The sequence below is a fragment of the Purpureocillium takamizusanense genome, chromosome 11 (genome assembly GCF_022605165.1).
Source record: "Purpureocillium takamizusanense chromosome 11, complete sequence".
NCBI lineage: Eukaryota > Fungi > Ascomycota > Sordariomycetes > Hypocreales > Ophiocordycipitaceae > Purpureocillium > Purpureocillium takamizusanense.
This window is the reverse complement of record NC_063078.1, coordinates 906,069-926,008: the sequence shown is the minus strand read 5'-3', so window position 1 is coordinate 926,008 and position 19,940 is coordinate 906,069. Positions and strand designations below refer to the sequence as shown.

The 19,940-nt window shown below is 58.2% G+C and overlaps 6 protein-coding genes across 6 annotated transcripts; 3 read left to right on the top strand and 3 right to left on the bottom strand.

Moving 5' to 3' along the window:
- Window positions 1–50: 50 nt before the first annotated feature.
- Window positions 51–1,913, bottom strand: RPL17B (60S ribosomal protein L17B). Its single transcript, XM_047991904.1, has 4 exons — window positions 1,618–1,913; window positions 1,189–1,402; window positions 810–997; window positions 51–726 (listed from the first exon to the last, which is right to left on the bottom strand). The coding sequence occupies exons 1-4, from the start codon at window positions 1,618–1,620 to the stop codon at window positions 568–570; spliced, it is 564 nt and encodes a 187-aa protein (XP_047847917.1). The 5' UTR covers window positions 1,621–1,913; the 3' UTR covers window positions 51–567.
- A 234-nt stretch (window positions 1,914–2,147) lies between these two features.
- On the top strand, window positions 2,148–3,971 carry NOP1 (Small subunit processome complex component). Its single transcript, XM_047991903.1, has 4 exons — window positions 2,148–2,448; window positions 2,520–2,641; window positions 2,718–3,381; window positions 3,441–3,971. Exons 1-4 carry the CDS (start codon window positions 2,328–2,330, stop codon window positions 3,497–3,499), a joined length of 966 nt encoding a protein of 321 aa, XP_047847916.1. The 5' UTR covers window positions 2,148–2,327; the 3' UTR covers window positions 3,500–3,971.
- A 104-nt stretch (window positions 3,972–4,075) lies between these two features.
- Window positions 4,076–5,809, bottom strand: JDV02_010178 (uncharacterized protein; the record flags this gene model as incomplete). Its single annotated transcript, XM_047991902.1, has 4 exons — window positions 4,076–4,494; window positions 4,573–5,338; window positions 5,401–5,526; window positions 5,573–5,809. The coding sequence occupies 4 exons, from the start codon at window positions 5,807–5,809 to the stop codon at window positions 4,076–4,078; spliced, it is 1,548 nt and encodes a 515-aa protein (XP_047847915.1).
- A 4,226-nt stretch (window positions 5,810–10,035) lies between these two features.
- Window positions 10,036–13,919, top strand: JDV02_010177 (uncharacterized protein). The gene is made up of 2 exons (XM_047991901.1): window positions 10,036–10,336; window positions 10,392–13,919. Exon 2 carries the CDS (start codon window positions 11,121–11,123, stop codon window positions 13,116–13,118), a length of 1,998 nt encoding a protein of 665 aa, XP_047847914.1. The 5' UTR covers window positions 10,036–10,336; window positions 10,392–11,120; the 3' UTR covers window positions 13,119–13,919.
- A 2,611-nt stretch (window positions 13,920–16,530) lies between these two features.
- On the top strand, window positions 16,531–17,571 carry FRM2 (type II nitroreductase). The gene has a single exon (XM_047991900.1). The coding sequence runs from the start codon at window positions 16,807–16,809 to the stop codon at window positions 17,425–17,427; it is 621 nt and encodes a 206-aa protein (XP_047847913.1). The 5' UTR covers window positions 16,531–16,806; the 3' UTR covers window positions 17,428–17,571.
- Window positions 17,566–19,631, bottom strand: PSD1 (Phosphatidylserine decarboxylase). Its single transcript, XM_047991899.1, has 2 exons — window positions 18,951–19,631; window positions 17,566–18,893 (listed from the first exon to the last, which is right to left on the bottom strand). The coding sequence occupies exons 1-2, from the start codon at window positions 19,472–19,474 to the stop codon at window positions 17,807–17,809; spliced, it is 1,611 nt and encodes a 536-aa protein (XP_047847912.1). The 5' UTR covers window positions 19,475–19,631; the 3' UTR covers window positions 17,566–17,806.
- Window positions 19,632–19,940: the final 309 nt, after the last annotated feature.

Genomic DNA, 19,940 nt, shown 5'->3' with positions numbered 1-19,940 from the left:
TAGACGACAAACGAACAGGCAAAACAAAACGCACTTGCACAATGTGTTTTGCGGATGGATGTGCTAGGGGCGTTGGCGCACTGGAAAAGACGAAGATGATACCCCCCAATGGCGGTCGAGTGTGCATCACAAGCTGCCCGTTTAGATGGAGAGATGACTATTTAATCATGCCTCGTGGCCCCGATACCAAACCATCAAGTGTTGTGTTGTGCCGTGAGCCGCACCCTGCATCAACCAGCAAGGCCCCCGTAAAAATCCCACTTCAGAACGCACGGTGCACGATGCTTCCTGCAGAGCAGTCCTGTCCGTCTTCTGGGGCAGGTGGACTAACGGATAAGCGTCACGTCACATATTCCACAAAGCCCGTGTGTGACTTTCGTTTGAGTTTATTTCGTCAAGAACCCATGCGAAAAAAGAGGAAATTTGCATGCGATCTTTCCCTTTTAATGCCATGCTCCCATCCGTAGCCTGCCATACACCAGGAGATGAAAAGCCACGAACCACTCAGTAAACAGTTTACCCCTCCCCCTCCCCTATGCTCCGGAACCCGATCCCTGCGCGCTTCCTTTATGCGGCAGTGATGGCCTTGCGGACGCGGGCACCACGCTGTCTCGAGTTGAGACGGAGCTCCTCGCGGCCGACAACCTGGTCAGACTTCTGAACAACCTCCTCGCCCTCGGTCAGGATCAGCTCGATGTGGCAGGGGTTCGACATGTAGGGGTTGATCTGCGAGGTGTGTTAGCCCAATTGTGCATTCGTCGGGTCGCCGGCGGCAACCCATGTTGGAACCGTCTAGGACAAGGACGTACGCGACCGTGGGCACGGTAAGTTCGGCGGCGCTGCTTGGGAGCCTGGTTGACCTGGATGTGCTTGACGACCAGGGCACCGGTGTCGAGGCCCTTGGCATCGGCGTTGGCCTCGGCGTTCTTTAGGAGGTCCAGGAGGTACTGGGCCGACTTGATGGGCCACCGGGCCTTGGAGACACCGAACTGCTTGCCTGTAGAGCGAAACCCCCGTCAGCACTTGTCTCGCCTCTCTTGTCCATTTGCAACCCTCCCCCGACGGCTTCCTCGACGTTGCCAGGCGCTAAAACAGCAAGTCGTCGTGTCCTTTGCCAATTTGGTCCACCAGGAACGTCTAGGAGACTCGGGCGGGGGATGGTGAAATTTTAGAATTTCCGAGTCGTACCTTGGGCGCAGCGGCCGGTGCTGCCGGCATATCGTCGCATGGGGACAGCCTCCTTGTGCTCCTTGACGTTCTCGAGGAAGGCAACGGCGCGCTGCAGCTTCCAGCCGTTGATGGCCTGGGCGGTCTCGCGGGTGTTCTTGAAGGAGACTCGCAGGTAGGCACCGCGGGCGCGGGCCGACTTGGAGGACTGGATCTCGGTCGCGGCGTATCGAACCTGGTTCCGGGCGCAACAAGTGGTTAGCCCATCGGGGTCTCTTCGATCTCCATCAGGCACTCGCGGGCGTGCATCGTGACGTTTTGAGGGAGCGCCTCATTCGAGCGGGCCGCCCACGCCGACGGCATGGGACCGCCCGAAACGAATTGCTCGATCATGTCGCATGCCGCACTCTCATCGCGCCAGTATCATGGGCTTCGCGGGGCTGAACTCACCATCTCGACGGCTTTGCTGTGGTGACTGATTCGACGACGTGGGTTCGGCGGACTGGAGTTGAGAAATTCTGAACTTTTGCCCTAAAGGCTCGGGGGGGCGCGGCGCCAAAGCTCGCTTACCCGTTTGGGGAATTGTTAGGGTTTGGCTGCCCTGCTCAATGGGGAACTGCACCACGGACGGGACTGCGCAACACCGCCAAAAGGCAACGAAACTGGGTGAAAATGATATCAGATGAGTGCGTATGGCAGCCTCGGCAGAATTCTGTCTGTGCAGCCTGTTTGCGAATATTCCTGCCCGTTGGAGTTGTGCGATGAATTTACGCCAGAAGTTCGCAAGGACAGTCTCCTTGGAAGTCACCTGACTATTGATTCTGCTAACACGTGATCCCCATCTGCCAAGGTGGGGTCCGAATTCGAAAGAGACCCGGAAAATAGTCGGACCTCCGCAGGGTCCTGGCCTTACCCATCCAGCCAATAATGGCCCACGCAGCGGGGCTGCCTCTGAAAAGCTACCAGCAAAAAGCTTCAAAAATTTCTTTCGTCCTAAGGCCTGCCGAGTGATCATCTACTGAGCCAGCAGGCCATACTCGAGTTTGCAGTCCGCAACCCCTCCTCAAGTCTGCAGCAGGGATCCGATTCTCCGCCCCGGCTTGACGACGAGCAGGTCCATCTGTTTTTCCATACAACTCCCTACGAAACAACACAACAAAATGGCATTTGTCGCGCGAGGTGGTGGCCGTGGTGCTCCCCGGGGCGGCGGCGGCGGTCGCGGTGGCCGCGGTGGTTTTGGTGACCGTGGTGGCCGAGGTGGTGGCCGCGGCGGCGCTCGAGGTACGATACACTTCCTTCACTCCTGAGGGCATCTCCTGCGACGGGATCTTGGTCTGACAGGCGCAACATAGGTGGCTTTGGTGGTCGAGGTGCTCCGCGCGGTGGTGGCATGCGAGGAGGCGGTCGCGGTGGCCGTGGTGGTGGCCGCGGCGGCGGCAAGCCTGGACAGAAGGGCGGTGCCAAGGTTATCGTGGTATGTTCTTACTGGGAGCGCGAATTGCGCCCATCTGACTCCGACTTGATCGATTTTCTAACAATGTTAATTGCAGGAGCCCCATCGTCACCCCGGTGTCTTTGTCGTCCGTGGCGGCAAGGAGGACGGCATCGCTACGCGTAACATGGCCCCGAGCGAGTCTGTCTACGGCGAGAAGCGAATTCAGCACGATGAGACCATCCAGAACGACGACGGCACGACGACGACGACCAAGGTCGAGTACCGCATGTGGAACCCGTTCCGAAGCAAGCTCTGCGCCGCTATCGCTGGTGGTGCCGACGAGATTTACATGCGCCCTGGCTCGCGCGTCCTCTACCTCGGTGCAGCCTCGGGCACGTCCGTCTCTCACGTCTCCGACCTTGTCGGCCCTACCGGCTACGTCTATGCCGTCGAGTTCTCCTCCCGTTCCGGGCGTGACCTCATCGCCATGGCCTCGAAGCGCCCGAACGTTGTTCCTATTGTCGAGGATGCCCGCCAGCCCGCTCGCTACCGCATGATCGTCCCCATGGTTGATGTCATCTTTGCCGACGTTGCGCAACCCGACCAGGCCCGTATCGTCGCCATGAACGCTAACTGGTTCTTGAAGACCGGCGGCGGCGTGGTCATCTCTATCAAGGCCAACTGCATCGACTCTACCGCCCCCCCGGCCGAAGTCTTCGCCAACGAGGTCAACAAGATGAGAGCCGAGCACATCAAGCCTAAGTTCCAGCTCACGCTCGGTAAGACTTGCCATGTTCCGCGTCGCCTTGCGTCTGAATGCTTGCTAACCGACTTGCAGAGCCTTTCGAGCGTGATCACTGCTTGGTTGCCGGTGTGTACCAGCGTTACAGCTCGTAAGAGAACGCTCGTCTTCTATCATCTGGGAGTGAGCCACTCGTCTGGACTCCCATCTCCGTCATCGGTCATACTTGATTCCCCCGCACCTTGAGAGCGCATGGGCGTCCCGAGCTTTTTCGTCCACGTTATGTATGCCATTGATGCATCTGTTTTACTCTTCTTGCTTTTCTCTGGACGGCTGCTTTATCTGGGCGAGACGGCGTTATAGGCAGGGCAGGATTGTGTAGATAAGGAAGAATTCACGGCGCCAAGGCCAACTGGAAAGACGTCACAGAAACTGCCGCATTGTATGTCGTGAGATGACTGTGATGAGCCAGCTCGCAAAGGTTGTCTTGGGAACTTCGTCAAGGTGGAAGCAATCTCAGCCGGCAGCGTATACTGCTGTCCCACGCTCTCCGAGCAACGCGGGGTGTCAGATCACTTGGTACTCCACTCACAACGATAGAGCATATTCACGCACAAAAGTAGCTAGTCCTCGCACTATGCATTCTGTTGTGCCTTGTCTCTTCCTCCTTCCATGACCACCGAGACACACAGCTAAGCAAAGGCTTTTACTCTTGGTTGTGGCACCCGTATTCAGTCCTGTCGCCTCCTGAATTCGAACTGGAGAATGGGGTTTGGCGTCTTCGTCATGACCAAACAGATGGATCTTGGCCCTGTTCGTCCCGGCCGGAGGCGTATGTCGTAGGCGAGGAGGAAGCGCGCGAGGATGAGCTTGACCTCATTGCCGGCGAAGAATCGCCCTGGACAGGCATGCTTGCCTGCACCAAAGTTGATGTACGTGTCCCCCAGGCTGGTAAACTGCAGCCTGTTGTTTGCCTCTTCCGATTCCTGGCGCAGGCGATGGAAGCGCATGGCGTCGAGCGTGCTCGGGTCGGGGAAGAAGCGCTCGTCGCTGTGGATGCCGGCTGCAGGGGCGATGACGCGCGTGCCGGCAGGCAGCTCGGTGCCGTCTGAGAGGGTTATGGGCTTCCTGACCTTGCGAGCGAAAGAAACTAGTATACATGCCACTATTTAGTTCTCGTGCTCGGGTCAAATTCAACAAAGAAAAGCTTGGAAAGTACTGTGCTCACCAATGTTTCCGCGTAGCCTGTGGACCTCTCTCATGAAGCTGTCCATCTTCTTCAGCATCGCCATGTTCTCCTTGTGGCGCCAGCCGTCATTGACTTCGAGAACCTGTCGGGCTTCCTCGCGCAGTTCCTCCTGGAGTTCCTCATTGGCGGCCAGGTCGTACATGCATTCACAGACCAAGCTGTTGGTCGTATGGGTGGCTGCAGCAGCAATGACGAGCTGGAGCTCGGCGTGAGTCGCCAAGTCGGCCTTGTCGTCCTCGGGCAGGCCGTCGAGGAACCACTGGAGTATATCGTTGGGAGGATCCTCGCAGGTCGTGGAGTCTAGGTCGCGCAGGCGCTGTTCGAGGATCGGTTTGATCATGTCCCTTGCGGTCTGTATGTTGCGATGGATCTTGGCTATGTCCGATACCAGGTACTGCGCAAGGGGTCGCATCCACTCGGGGAAGAATTGCAGCTTGGAACCGGCCATGAAGACGTGCACCGCAAAGTCCACAGTCGTGTCTAGCCAACGTTTGTCGCGGCATAGTTCAGGGCCGACGAATGCCCTGGCGCCGAGTCGGCTGATGGTCCGGAGCGAGAACGAATGCCAGTTCACCGGGGTCCAGTCGTTGCAAGCAGGAAAGTCGGTTGATATGATGAAGTCCAGCTCCTGCTTGAGGATGGGAGCCAGCTTGACGAGGTTTTGCGTCAGCCGCGTGCGCACAACGAACGTCAGGAGTTCTACGTGGCGACCCGGCCAGAACTTTGTCCATTTGCTTTGCAGAGCCTACATCTTGTGTGAGCAAGAATATCGTCCAGATGGGCGAGGGCGGGAGAAGGGGCGCATACATCAGAGATGGCATCTCGCGCACTTAGTACCTCCTCTGGATACTTCTTCAGTTCCGTCACGTAATTTGAGGGGACCATCAGTTGGAGGCCTTCGGTGGCTCGTACAAGGTACACCCTATCGCGGAACTGCAGGCCCTTAGCATGGGGTCGGTAGGGTAAACCGTGTACGAACCCTGTGATAGCTGTCCTTGAGCAGAGACTCTGCAGAGAACAACCATCTAAACCTGGATGCCTTGTAAAGGGGGGCTGATACACCTGGGTTGTGACTGCTCGATTGGAGGAGGTAGGCGAGAAGGAAGCCGGCTCCCAGGACAGCATAGAGAATAGGTCGGTTGGATTGCAGCAATGAGGCCGCATGATTCAAGTCGACGTCGTTCCAGACGGCCTTGGCCGTCGTGTTGTAGACCATGTCGACGCTGCGTGTAGAGTGCCGGTGGGAATGACCGCCAGGACTGATGTTGAAGCAAGCCTCTTGCAATGCTGATGAGGATGATGTGCTAGTGACTATTTCAGAGGCTATTTGCTTTTCCCATGCAGCGACTGGTGGCCTTTTGACAACCCTTACCAGGTTACAGCTGCCGCCTTGCCGTTGAAGGCACTAAGCCAGCCAAGAGTGGTTCCTACACCACGGGACAGGGTTTCATTGACGAAGCTGGGGATAGTTGACACTACTAGATGTTGAGGCCTTCAAAACGAATTTGGAGGGAGGGAACACCTGAGTGGGATCTCCGGTGCGGTAGACTGGCAACTCGTGGCTGAGACAACAGATGTCCTGGAGAGAAACGTCGACCTCGCGCGATGCCTCTGAAGACGTAGCTCGTGATCTGGAGCAAGATGCATAGAGGCTAGGCTGCGAAGGGAAACCGCGCTCACATCCTTTTGACGAGGGCTTCGGTCGTGGCGCATCTGCCCAGATCTTCAGCCGTGAGTTGTCCACTCGTACGGCTGAAGCCAGAGCGGTCAACGACTTGCAGCGGCCGTGATGGGCCCAATGCGGGCCGGTTGACGTGCCCAGGTCACATTGACGCGGCCCGATCGTGCACATACCACGAGGCGGTCGATATCTCAACATGTTGAACCGTGGGAGCAGAAAGCTCCATCATACTGCTGTACATGTGACCACTACTGCTACATTGGTGAAACCTCTTCCGGCTTCCAGCAACGAAATGCCTCCGCAGCGGCTACATATCTCGGCCAATTGTGAAGTCACGATGACAGGCAGTGTAAGAAGAAGCAGCAGCACAGGGAGGGCAGGGCTACCGCTGAGACATCCAACATGTGAGATTAGCGAAGCGGGCGAAGGCGCAAAATCTGACCATGCGTTGGTGGCTGTACTGCGAAGGAGACAACTTGCATGAAAAACACACATATATATGTTGGCTGCTGTCTCAGCTCTCTTCATACCATCCACACACAGGACTGCCGGGGCACACCAGTTGCGTTTGGCCAGTCAAGGCGAAGGCATTATGCAAGTTGACGTGCGGGCCGCCCATGTCTTACTCAGGCGATCTGAACACGCAGACCTGAACTAATGTCCGTGACGATGCGGCCGGTATTTCATTAGATCACATGGCCGGATGCGATAACCATGGTTGCCTTGACAGTCAGCTGCAACACATCGTCATAGTATATGATACCGCGGCGCGCAGACGTGCCGAAAAGCGGATATACCTGGTGGTACGACATCGGTCGAATCCACTGCCAGTCGCGTTAGCATCCCGCCGATGGCGCCTCGGTGGGTATCGCGGACTGGAAGCGAAGGTTACCTTGAGATACGGTGGTCTGACTGATTACCCCAGGCTGCTTGGCGTTTACGCCTTAGGCTTTCTAAGAGTCTCCAAGTCTAAGTGCACAGAGCGTCTGGCTCTGACGACTCTCGTTGATCGGGGAGACGAACACCGTCGGTGTCTGCCGAGCATATTCGGGGCAAAGCTAGCCAGCCATGAACGAGAAGGGCTGGTATGAATGATAAGACGAAGTAGATTGGATCAAGGCGGCACTTCCAACTTGCGTCGTGTTGGATGATCAAGTACCCAAGTGGGAAGAAGACTGGGGCTCGGGTGGGATGTATAGAAAGCGAGCCGCGACGCGGTCGTCAATCACAGTTGCACAATCCGGCTGGGCGCGCGCCCATACTTGATGAGACAGGCGGGTGTCACGACAGGCCTCGGTGCCCACACGGTTGCAAAAGGTCGTGTGAACTCGGGCGACCTATGCCTTCACGGCCAATACGGGTAATAGAAACGAGCCATACAATAAGTGCTCTCCTCTACGGGGTCGGGGCAAAACCTCATGCACGACGAACTAGTTACGAAGTACGTTACTTCATATGCATAGCCTCTTTGATCCTACTTTCTCTGTCGCACACAATGCAGTGTGCCGTTGCGGCGCAGAAAACGGAAGCATGCCGGATGACGTCAAACGTATAGGGGGTGCAGTGCAGTGCAGTGCGTGCGTACGACATTCGGAGCCTCAGCCGTCTCGGCGGGCTGCAGGTTGCGAAACAGTCCAACTCGTCTCGTTCGAACAGATGCATCCTTAAGTGGAAGGCTGACGGGAAGGCGGTGTGCCGGACACCATATCAGTGGTCTGAACCCGCATCTCTTTCCTTTTTGTTTCGTCTTTCTGTTTCGTACGGAATAGTTAAGCTCACTCATGAGTCAAGGACCAGAGAAGCGTAGCAACTCTTTCAGGGCCGGGAACGGAGGGCCGGCCGCAGGAGAGGGGCCCCCCGTCGTCGCGAGCCTTGCCATAAAATAAAGGGGGACTTGGGGGAGCCGGGAGCCTGGAATATTGACTCATGCGAAATACTCTTGGCACGCATGGCATCCTCCGCAGCTGACCGCAAAGCCGGGCCCAGGACTCTCGTGCCGGGTTCGTTTCGACGGGCCCGGGAACCGGGTTGTGGTTCCGGCCCAGGGGGGAGACAGACCTGCCCTTTGTTTACAGCTTTTGTTCTTGCTTCGGCTACGCTACATGGCTGTTCCATGATGGCGACCGTTTGTGTATCATCCGCGTGACCTCGATCCACCGTGAAAAAAGCAATAGAATGAGATTGGGCCACAAGCACTGTGAGCTGATCCTATGTGACACAGGGCTGTAGTAGGGCACATTGCGAGTCATTTGGTCGACACAATGAATGTACGGCACGAATGGAGCACGGTCTCTGTCGTCCTCGACTCGAAACGATGGATTCGAGGACTCTCGACTCAGCCCTGAGGCACGTTTGATGATGATCAGTTCCAGCCGGCCGCCCGTTTCCTCAGCAGTCAGAGGGCTGGGCGTCAAGACACGTGTCGCAGAGGGGGGGGGACGACTAAAGGGGCCCGAGGAAGATGCAAGGAGGTGTATGGGGCCTGGTTTTTTTTTTATCAGATGCGGATGGAATACGTACAGGGTCTCATGCAAGGTTTTCTGGGCAGCCAGGACAAGATGAAAGGGAAGGGAACATGAAAGCGAGATTAGATGGATGGATGGGTGGCGATTGATAAGATGATCAGATAAAAAGTTTTCCCACAGGGTGAGACAGGGGATGCAGCGACACGACCAGAGCATTCCAATTGGTGACCCCAGTCACACACACACACACACACACACACACCCTCATCAACGAGTAGTAGCTCCAATCCGACACTCTGGTTTGATTTCCCATAATTAGTGCGCAATTGGCGTGAGCGCGCGTCAAGGGGCTACGTATGTAGGTATCGCGATGCGCCCGGGATGATCCCAGCGGCGGCCAAGCCTCAGAACGCTTCGCCCGGTCTGCTGCTCCCCCATCGTCTGCAGGTACGAGTATAGATGGGGCGGCGCGCTCGGGTACACGGGGGGCGCAGACCCCCCCCCCAGCCAGGCCAGGGAGGCCGACTGTCAGTGAACAAGTGTCCAGTCAGACCATGACAGGCCGCGGTGGGCGAATAGCGCCAGTGAATTGACGGAACAGATGGATGCCCGCCTCCACCCAGGGTGGAAAGCGTTGGGGAGGTGCCTTCTGGGGTGCATGCGCTGCCCACCGCGATCACGATTGCAGGACAGGACGCGGTGCGTGGCAATGGTGGTACTTAGTAAGTGCTAAGGTAGTTGCAGAAGTTAATAGCAGTCCACTGGTGTTTGGAAAGGGCGGATGCCTTTACCTAAGTATGTCAAGTGACGTCCGTCTCGAGTGGCAATTCATTCTCCCCCGTCCCAACCAAAAGCCGCGGAATTATTCGGTTCCGCCAGCGTGCCGGTCGGTAGCCGTAGCGGCCAGTAATTTACTGCTGTTAGTACTGCTGCTACGGGGTGCTGGCGCGCGAGCGAGTAGTCGGTGGCCAGCCGGTGGCGTGACTCCCTCACTCAGGGTGTGTGCCGATGAACCGGGCCAGGGGTGCGCTATCAATCAGTCTCGCCCGCCTTCGAACAGTCAGCCTGGCGCTCATCAGCGCTGCAGCAGTGCACACACCTGCCTGGTGGCTTGGCTCGCATCCGCGCTGGCGCTCCACGCTCCACGCTGGCTGCCCGGTTTTCGGCGGCTCCATGCCTAGGTACAGGTTCTACAGACGGATACCTTAGTACAGACCACCAACATGAAGGATCTGAGGACACCCAATTAATTAACCCCCAGCCAGCCCAGGCAGGGCTACAGTACCTACACCATCACCTGCTGCAGTGAGCAACTTGGCAACCTAGCCCAGCGACTGAGACTTCTGGCCAAGTCTTTATCCCGGCCGTCCGATCGCGTCCCGGCCCCCTTGACCGAGCCTTTTCTTTTCCGCCGCCTCCCAACGTCCATTACGGTACTTGCGGCAGGTTGGAAAAAAACACAGACTGGCCTAAAAATGTCTTGTCTCATCGCGTCGGGACGCAGAGGCCCAACCGACGCCCAGGCCCCCTCCCTCTTTGCCGAGACGTCTCGTGACCTGGCCAGCACAGCACACAGGCGCAGTGCTGATTGAGGAACGTCCGTGTGGCCCCCCCGGCCGATTGATTGATTGAGGGCCCTGCTGATTGATAAGGGGGGCTGCTGTGTCACCAACCTGCCTGCCCTCCCCCTCCTCCGTCCATCGGCGGCGCCGCCCCCATCGGCACCCGTCGACACCCCCTTCGGCTGCCAGCCAGCCAGGTGAGACAGGCGCACTGCGCTGAAGCGCCCAGCGTGGCTCGCCCAGCGCATTTGTTTCGCTTCCTCGTCTCGGCTGATTGATAAAGGCCACTTACAGTTTGTCAAAGGCCCTCGATGGCGTAACCGGCGCCTCGTGATTTGCTGGCCCCGATTTTCCCTCCTTTGGTGGGCCGCCTGCAGGCTTGTCAGGATGCCACAATCATTAGCTCACCACATGCCAGAATCCTCTAGTGATCGGAGCCCACCGGAGGCACATTGACGAGGCGTGCTGGGCCCCCTAAAACCATCCATCTCCGTACTACTCCGTACCGTGTACCAGAAACGGAGGGGCGGTCCGTTCGGCCCACGCCCCTTCGGCCACCCCCAGCGCCCACCCAGCCCTTACTCGGCGCCCCGTTCCAGCACCGCTGCGGCCCAAAAGCCCTCGGCTTCCACTTGTTGGTCTTCGCCGCCTCCGACTCGATTCGCTTGACGCTTCACACTTCACTTTTTAACCTCCCCCCTCTCCCTCCCCAACCGGCACCTCCGCTCATCCATTGTCGCCGTTCCTGATATCTGGGCTGCTATCCACGCCTGGTTCGCGATTGATGCCCCTTCCTTTTTGATCGTTGTCAAACTCTGCATGCAGCGACCGTACCGACATGCTCAAACGCCCCTAACGAGCCTTCGACACGCGCTTCTCACCCACTTTACGCCTACCCCTCAACATCCTCAATTCCATCCGCTGCCCGCTGTCTCTTCCCACCAAACCACCATCTATACGCCCGCGATGCCGAGTGCGACGCCGGTCCAGGACATTGTGTCCTCGACCTCGGACTGTATCCCTGCCGAGCCCAAGGCGCCCTCGATCGCCCCCTCTCTCACATATTCGGACGAGTCCGACGACCAAGAGGAACTCGTCCACGTCGACCATACACGCCGCCGTCGCGCCTCGACGAGACTGATTGCCCAGAATGCTCGTGACATTCAGCGCATCACCGGCGAGACGACCGCCGAGTTTGTCGGCCGATGCTGTGGCGGTGGCTGCTGCTTGATGGGCAGCTCCCGGCGCACTGGCATTGACTACGAGCCCGTTCACGAGCCCACAAACGAGGCATACCAGTCTCTTGGCCTACACATCAACGAGATTCCCATCAATTTGACAGGCATAGCGGAGCTGCCCGAGAAGACGGTGTCATTCAAGTCGATTCCTCAACCGCGCAGCATGCCGTCGCCTAGCGACTCCGCCATATCCCTCGGCTCCGAGCGTGACTCCACACACGTCACAGGCACGGCGCAGGATAAGCAAGCATCGAGGCATGATCTGGGCTTCGTCGACACATCTATTCAGCCACCACGCTTTGTGCAACCTCATCCGCCATACCACGTGTATCCGGCCCGCATTCACACCAGCCGCGAGCTGACCAAGGTCGGGGCTGAAAAGCGCACCTACCACTTCGACCTCGACATTACCGATTATCCCGTCGAGGACGGCACCGACTTCAAGGTCGGCGGCGCCATTGGTGTCATGGCGCCCAACTGCGACATTGTAGTCGATGACGTCTTGGATGCCCTGATGGTTCCCCGCTTCCAACGCGACAAGCCCGTCCTGCTCGTGACGAGCAAGGGTCGATGGCCAACAGTCTGGGGCGACGACCAGCCGCGAGAGTTGGTCACCACCCGGCGAGACTTGCTCACCTGGTGCACGGATCTGCAGTCCTACCCCCCCACCAAGCCTCTTCTCCGGGTCCTGGCTGAGCACGCCAGCGCAGAGAACGAGAAGAAGATCCTGACGTTCCTCTGCTCCGCCGAGGGCCAGGGCACTTTTTGCGACTTCCGCACCGGGCCACATATGACCATTTCGCAGCTCCTGCACGCTTTCCCCAGCTCTCAACCTCCCTTGGACGAATTGCTCTCCTGCCTCCAGCCTCTCATGCCGCGATTCTACTCCCTCTCCAATGACCCCCATGAGTCATACCAGATGCGGGATCAGAAGCAGCATCGCCTCATCGAGATCGCTGTCACAGTGCACGAGACCAATGACTGGAAGCGAGGATGTCGCACCGGCGTGGGCTCAGGGTACTTTGAGCGTCAGGCCCAGCGCTTCCTCAAGGCGCAAAAGGCCGGGCAGAAGAACCCCGAGTTCTACATTCCCATGTTCAAGGGGCTCATGGCGAACCCTCTGGCCACGCAGTTCAACTCGGAGGGGCCGATGCTCCTCATTGGCGCCGGTGTGGGGATCGCCCCCTTCCGAGGCTTCGTCCAGCGCCGGCTGAAGCAGGCCAACTGCGCCAACAAGGTTTGGGTTCTTCAGGGCGTTCGCGACTCGCTGCTGGACGAGATTTACAGCGGCGAGTGGGGCGTGCACGAGGACGAGGTCAAGCGTGTCGTGCAGAGTCGCCGCGGCGAGGGCCGGTATGTGCAGGAAGAAGTCCGCAACCAAGCAGACCTTGTTTGGTACATCATCAACGCCGTCGACGGCCGCGTCTTCGTCTGCGGTAGTTCCAAGGGCATGGGCGAGGGCGTCGAGGAGGCGCTCATCGACGTGGCCACTGCCAAGGGCAACCTCGAGCGTGAGGAGGCTCGCAACTTCTGGCAGCTGAAGAAGGAGGCGGGACAGTACATTGCAGAGACTTGGTAATGCGGCTGCCCGCCGCACAGCATTTATCACGGATTCTTCCACCTCGGAGGTTGTATCAGCGGTTTCACTGGGGCACAGCACGCCGATTCTGCTGGGCATGTTATGGTATTGGGACAGAGACATCACGCATGTTAGAAAACACGGGCGCAAGCATTGGCTCGAAGACATTACGGGAGTTTCAGGGTACGGAGTCAATTGGTTGCCATTTCTGGACGAATGGATGGTACAGCAACGTCTGGCGGACTTTTATCGTCGCGGAGAGTGTGCGGGGGCAGCCGCGAACATGTCTGGCGTCAAGGCACCGCGCCTTTGTTTCCCAACACGCGAGGGGATTGTTGGAGGAAGAGAAGGAGGAGCAACAAGTCGATAGCAAATGCTCAGCAGTTGTCGAGATATCACCGGTTGACGTTCATTTGCGTGCCCGACTTTGGCGGAACGATGCTTGACGACATAGTGGTGCCAGATGCCGCTACGCCCGCCATGGATGGGACGGGCCTGTGATTGTTCAACGTGGCAAAGGGCGCCTAATGCAGGAGCAGAGTCCCTTGGCCGATGTCAACATCTGGTCCATGACGTCCCTGAACCGGGATCCCCGTACCATTTCGTATATGTATGCCGGCGCACGCGCGGTTGGGTGTGCGGACCCGAGGCTTCACTGGCTCCCCTCATCATCGCGGCGCCGGGAAGGGGGTGTGGGACCCTGGGAGGCGTCTCCTGCAGCGGTGCGGCGGGGGAACAACCATGTCTATTCCCAGCACGAAAAGATGCCGGACGGGGCCATTCCGAGGGGGTGAATCCCGGGGGAGGGGGGGCATTGGGGGGAAGACCTCAGGGGAGGTGCCATGTGCGCCTGTGGTGTATTTGTCGTGTGTGTGTCCCAGCTTGGGGCTGACTTGCACCAGCAGCTGGACTCGGGAGGGAACACGGCTTCCAATCGAGAGAGAGGGGGGAGGGCGTTTGTTGGCGAGTGACAATGCGGGACCTATAAAAGCGGGATGTGGGGAGGAGGAAGAAGGCCTTGCACCGGCCGGTGTTGTCGTCGTGCGGACCAAGGCGGGCTCGGGCTCCATCAATCTTACCCTGCACTGGAGATACTGTGGTTGACATTCTATTGTCGATACAGTCGTTGCTCTTTAGGATGAATCGGATGTACTCCTGGATGGCTGGTCTTGAGATGACTCGAAGATAATTTGTGCTTTAGCCGCCAGTCAACTTCACTATGAACGAGTCGATGTGAGCAAATGACCGCGTTCATTTATATCAAGTACAGCCTAAGTTGTTGTTCCTGATGGGATCCTTGTTTCGGCGTATCAACGAGTGGCTATTATTCCTACGAACTAAAGAACGTTTGACGAGTATGGTAAGCGAGCGAACTCTTCCCCCATTCAACCTGGAGGGCTGCCAACGGCTCTGTCTGGGTTAGCACGTACCGCCAACTCCCCGGGCTCACGCCGCCCGGTCCCGATAAAGGCTTGAGGCGCCGCGGCCCCCGCTCGGCTCGGAAGCGGAAGCGGGAGCGGAAAGTGGCTGCGACGCTTCTTTCCCACCTTGTGGTAAGCACAGAGTCCTGACAAACAGCAGCTACTCTGCACATGAACGATACTGTACAATACCGTACTGTACGCCTATGTCACCAATTCAACTTCGACGTACACGGTGCACGCGCAGGCTTTTTTCGAACTGCTTCGCGTGGACGTTGTTGGCTGACGGCAAGCTGCCCATCCCACTCTGCCGCGTCCTCGCCCCGTCTCAACAGGACATGAAGGGCGGGCCGGGCGGCAGCGATCCCTAGATGCCCTCTCGTTCAGATGTAGATACAAAGAAGGGATCTCTCCAGATGGCCGAGCGTGAAGCATAGAGCACAGGCTATAAATCAACCCCCCGCCCCTGGTCCAGGAACAATAACCTCGGCGGACCGAGCGGGATGCATTTACCAAGTACACAAGACAGGCGAGGGACCAACATGTGGCTTGCCACGAATCAAGACCGGGCTTCATGGTCAACCGGGATTCATGGTCAAGCTTCAGTACTAGAGCCTTGATCTCTGGCACATCAGATGCTGTCAACTTTACAAAGGGTGGGTGCGCGCGAAACGGTGATATATGCCCATCGCCGCTGGATCGACTTGGGCAGCATCAGAGATACTACGAAAGCACGCACGTATATCCGTCCCCGGGCTCAGTCAGAGCCAGGCCAGCAGGTTGACATGGGCACCATCGCGACCCGAAACGAGGGCAAGCCCGCGTGTGGCATGCAGCAGCTGAGCGAGCCGGCGGGGAGTCCGTCCGTCCCATACCTAATGCCATTGCATGTGGGCTTGGAGCCCCCCGGTTCGCCTGATGGCTTGCTTTACACACGGCGTGTTCCCCCCGCGTGCGCCATGTCACCGGGTGATTGTGAGTGCTCGCTCGCATTCGCAAATAACGGCCTTCGCATTCGCAGAGCATGGGGGAGGCAAGTGCAAAAGACTGTGCACCCATGTAGTCTGCATGTTGCGCGACGTAAGAAATGTAATTTCTTACTATACTGTACTACTATACAGTAACTACTGTACATAGGTATCTCTCGGGCCGTGGGGGAGAAGCGTCGCCAAGGCCCCCGCCCGCCTATATTTTCACGCCACGGCATGCGCGCGCGCGCCATGCCATCCCGCGCGGCTATGACAAAGGCGCCAGAAAGTCCGTGGGGTGTTCGGGCGGCCGGCCGGCCCCAGCTGAAGCATCGCTGATGAATGACCTCCCCTCTGCTGCCCGTGTGCGCCCTGGCACACACAGATCCACGGAACGACCCAGTCGGCAGAGAAAGCCGGGTTGGTGCGCTGCTGACAAACTGCCCCAAAGCGGTCGCTCGCCCGCCACGTGCCCCGCCCGGAACCCCAAAGGAACGGGTTTTTGTCGCTTTTCTCAGCATCAATCAGCAGGCGTCCCGGTCACTGCGAAAGAGGCCCCCCACCCCCGGTCCCGCTCCGCTCAAAACATTTCCGCCCACTATTCCGTCATTGACCGGCCCTGCCCCCCCCCCCCACTCCGGCAGGCGTCGCCGTCGGACACGGCATTTTATTCCCGTCCAGCGAGGACGAGGGACGACGATGCGAGTCGGGCGGTCCCCCGATTCCCCATGTGGACTGAGTAATTCGCGTCTAGGCGGGCTTGCTCATCGTAGCATCATCGGCTAAGAAGAAAGGAAAAGAAGAGAAAAAATTAGGTTCCTCCTCGTCGCATGCCTATTCAGGTCCCGCAGCGTGCCATTCTGTGGGACCAGCCTACCTACAGTACCTACCTACCCGCCCTCCAAGCGCGATAGTAGTAGATTGACTTTTTGAAGATCTTGGGTCGTGCAAATTGGTATTTAACAAGCTGTCTGTCTCCCGTCTCTCGTCCTAGATGTGAATTGTCGTTTTGCAGAACAGCAACCCGGAGCAACAACCAACATTACATCTTCCCCCCTCCCTTACTTCGTACCCTCTACTACTACTACGATATATCGAAGGCTCAACCAACAACACTTTGTTGGCCATCGGCTCTCTTATAAGCCAGCCCCTCCTCAAGGCCCCTCGCCCTCTTCACTCTACAAAAACGACGCGAGAGAGAGAGAGAGAGAGAGAGAAAGCTCCCCGGATCTCTGTAAAACCAGCCAAACCATCTCCCACGCACAAGGCCCAAGAAACCTCGAACAAACAACCCGCACAATGTCTGCCGTCAAGCACACCGCCGACACCCTCTTCCAGCTGGCCAAGGCGCGCCGCAGCCACTACCCCCTGACCAAGCAGCTCACCATCTCCCCGAGCCGCATCCAGGAGCTCGTCAACGAGGCGACGCTGCACACGCCCTCGTCCTTCAACTCCCAGACCACCCGCGCCGTCGTCCTCCTCGGCGCCGAGCACGACAAGCTGTGGGACATGACCGCCGCCATCCTCCGCGACATCGTCCCCGAGGCCAACTGGAAGCCCACCGGCGACAAGATGGCCATGTTCAAGGGCGCCGCCGGCACCATCCTCTTCTTCGACGACGAGGACGTCGTCCGCAGCATGCAGGCCAAGTTCTCCGTCTACGCCGACCGCTTCCCCCCCTGGGCCGCCCAGAGCAACGCCATGCAGCAGTGGCTGCTCTGGACCGCCCTCGAGCTCGAGGGCCTCGGCGCCAACCTGCAGCACTACAGCCCCCTCATCGACCAAAAGGTCGCCTCCACCTGGGGCCTCCCCGAGACCTGGAAGCTCAACGCCCAGCTCGTCTTTGGCGGCAAGGTCAGCGAGCCCGGCGAGAAGACGTTCCAGCCTGTTGAGGAGCGTGTCAAGGTTTTCGGTGCTTAAGACGCCGGCCGCGCCGACCAGGAACACGCTGTTGGGTGTGGAGGGCTAGATCAGCGACATGCTAGACGCATTTACGCCGGAGTTTCTTCATCACGGGGTACGATGGGCATATGATTTCAGCGACTCACATGGATAATATATACGTTTGAATGATCAACTACTGTTCATATGCGTTCTTCGTTCGTTCAAGTGCGTCATGATGAAGACGACCAGTCCATTTCCAAGGGTTGGTCGACACCCCGACATCGACCCAACGGGTAGGGATCGTGACAAACGAGTTGGATATAATACATGTACAATGCCCGGCCCATCTCGCCAAGACGTGATGCAAGTCCCACCTCTTCCTTCGCGCCCAGAGCCGTACCCCGTGCCGCGGACGCTATTCCGGCAAGATACGTCCCAGTGCCTGGCCCATACGTATCTTTTGTCCTTTCTCAACACACCACTCCCACCCCGACACCGGTTTGTGCTCTTCGTGCCTCTCCCGTGGTGCCTCAAAAACGAGGACAATGGTGCTGCCGAGCTGGAACCCTCCCATCTCGTCACCTCTCCTCAGCGCGTGGCCATGCAGGACCGTGCTGGCCCCCTCGTACGTAGCTTCTGAAAACCCAAGGTACGGCTCGCCGCGCTTCGCTGCCTCGTCGGCGGCGTGGTCGGCCGCTGTGTCTGTCGTCAGGCTGTTGGTGCGTAGCTCGCGGTCAAAGTTGACCTTGATAGAGCCAACGTTGGTGGCGCCGACAGGTATATAACTGAAGAAGCCATACCGCCAGCGGCCAAGCAACACAACGCGTTCGTTCAAAGTGAACAGACCGGGCAGCGTCCGCTGTAGATATGGGGAAACGCTGTACAGTTCCCCGGCAAAGTGTCGTCTCCGCTCCACGACCCAGTTGGTTGGAGAGTGGAAGCGGTGGTAATCGCCCGGAGCCAGGTAAATGACGGCGTAGTACAGGGCGCTGGCCTTGTCCTCGGAGAGAATATCATACCACGGCTTCTCCCCCAGGGCTAGCTCGGCGCGAACTTCAGAGACTGCGCGCTGCGAAACCTCGGTCGACTCGTCCGTTGCGGCATGATCCGCTTTACCGTGGCTCGGGCCGGACAACAGATCAGGCAGCGTGTACGAAATGCCATTGACCTTGGCAAACTCCTCCTCTTGTTTGATAATCTCTTCGTCACCGTGGCGCTCGCGATGGCTCGGCTCGAGCTGGCTGTGGCCAGAGGAGCCACTTCGAATACTGGAAGTCGGTGTATTCTTCCCGAGCAGCGCATCAATGCTGTACGTCATGCCCTTGACCTGCTCGATATCACCGCCTTCAATCCGGCCATATTGAAGGATTTTGCCGTCAGCAGGAGATACTAGCGCATTGGTGTCAGGATCAAGCGGGCGAACGCCGGGTTTGAGGGTTCGATAGAAGAATGCGGCCAAATTGGGGTATACGTGGAGGTCGGGTTCGGCCACTTCGTCGAGGCTGCGTCATTGTCAGTGACTTAGTCCAGTGTACTCCCGGAGACGCCTTGGAACTTACTTGACGCCGAATATGAAGGAGTAGAGCTTGAAGCCAGGCACGCGCAGATAGTATGGGATTGTGAGCTCGTTAAACTTGCCCCACAACCGCGAGATGGCTTTCAGAGGCAAAGTTGACATGACTTGAACCTGCCATGGACCCTCCGGACGCACCCGCGGGCGCGGCTTGGGCTGCCCGCCGGGAACTTCGCCCTCTTGCTCCGCACGTCTCTTCTCCTGCTCCCGGGCGGAGACCTTGTAGAACTGCAACAGGCCGAGAAAACCAATGCCCAGCCCGACGGGGATTTGGTACCATTGGATCTTGCTGTTGCGGAGGGCTTCGCTTAGGCGCTGGGAGAAGCGCGGTCGCTTGCCAGGGCGGGAGGAGAAGTTGCGCGCGGCGCAAGGCGCACGGCCAGGGCATCGTGCGTGGGCGAGGAGAGGCGTCGCATGTCGAGGCGCGGACTTGACGAAGCGGCCGTTGAGACTTGCCAGCGCGTGGCCGTGCACGAACGGGCGAGGGCCCAGCCCCAGCGTAGCGGCCATTGTGAGCAGAGACTCAACTCGCTCCGATCAAGATTTCGTGGTGCAGTTATGGAGTTCTAAGGGTCAGATGCACTGGCCATGGCTCGCCCGGTTGAGGGTGATGGAAGATGTTGCGAGGCCTGCCTGGGCGGAGGGCCCATTGTTGGTCCACTGAGGTGTCGCTGACGTACGAAGTACAACATACCTACTTACAGCTGAGGTGCAGCTTTATTAGCCCGTGGAAAACAGGTGGTCGGCGCCGGCAAAAGTATGGATCCGCCCTGACTGCCCAGGTGGTTCCCTTCAGCAGAACAAGATGCCTCATAGGGTAACCACCACTGGATGATGATACACGTGAGAGCATTATTTGTTCCTAACCTCTGTAGCACATACGTAATATAATGGGCGGCTGTCACCGGCCACGCCGTGCGCTTCAAATGGCAAGGCGCATCGTGGTTCCTCCAACAATGCTCTAATTTTCCATCCG

Coding starts and splice junctions, on each gene's coding strand:
- RPL17B (XM_047991904.1), bottom strand. Junction 998..1,188: donor CACCGGCCGCTGCGCCCAAG/GTACGACTCGGA, acceptor TTCGCTCTACAG/GCAAGCAGTTCGGTGTCTCC. Junction 727..809: donor CTTACCGTGCCCACGGTCGC/GTACGTCCTTGT, acceptor CACACCTCGCAG/ATCAACCCCTACATGTCGAA.
- NOP1 (XM_047991903.1), top strand. CDS start 2,328: ATGGCATTTGTCGCGCGAGGTGGTGGCCGTGGTGCTCCCCGGGGCGGC. Junction 2,449..2,519: donor TGGCCGCGGCGGCGCTCGAG/GTACGATACACT, acceptor GGCGCAACATAG/GTGGCTTTGGTGGTCGAGGT. Junction 2,642..2,717: donor GCGGTGCCAAGGTTATCGTG/GTATGTTCTTAC, acceptor TGTTAATTGCAG/GAGCCCCATCGTCACCCCGG.
- JDV02_010177 (XM_047991901.1), top strand. CDS start 11,121: ATGCAGCGACCGTACCGACATGCTCAAACGCCCCTAACGAGCCTTCGA.
- FRM2 (XM_047991900.1), top strand. CDS start 16,807: ATGTCTGCCGTCAAGCACACCGCCGACACCCTCTTCCAGCTGGCCAAG.
- PSD1 (XM_047991899.1), bottom strand. CDS start 19,474: ATGGCCGCTACGCTGGGGCTGGGCCCTCGCCCGTTCGTGCACGGCCAC. Junction 18,894..18,950: donor TCCTTCATATTCGGCGTCAA/GTAAGTTCCAAG, acceptor ACAATGACGCAG/CCTCGACGAAGTGGCCGAAC.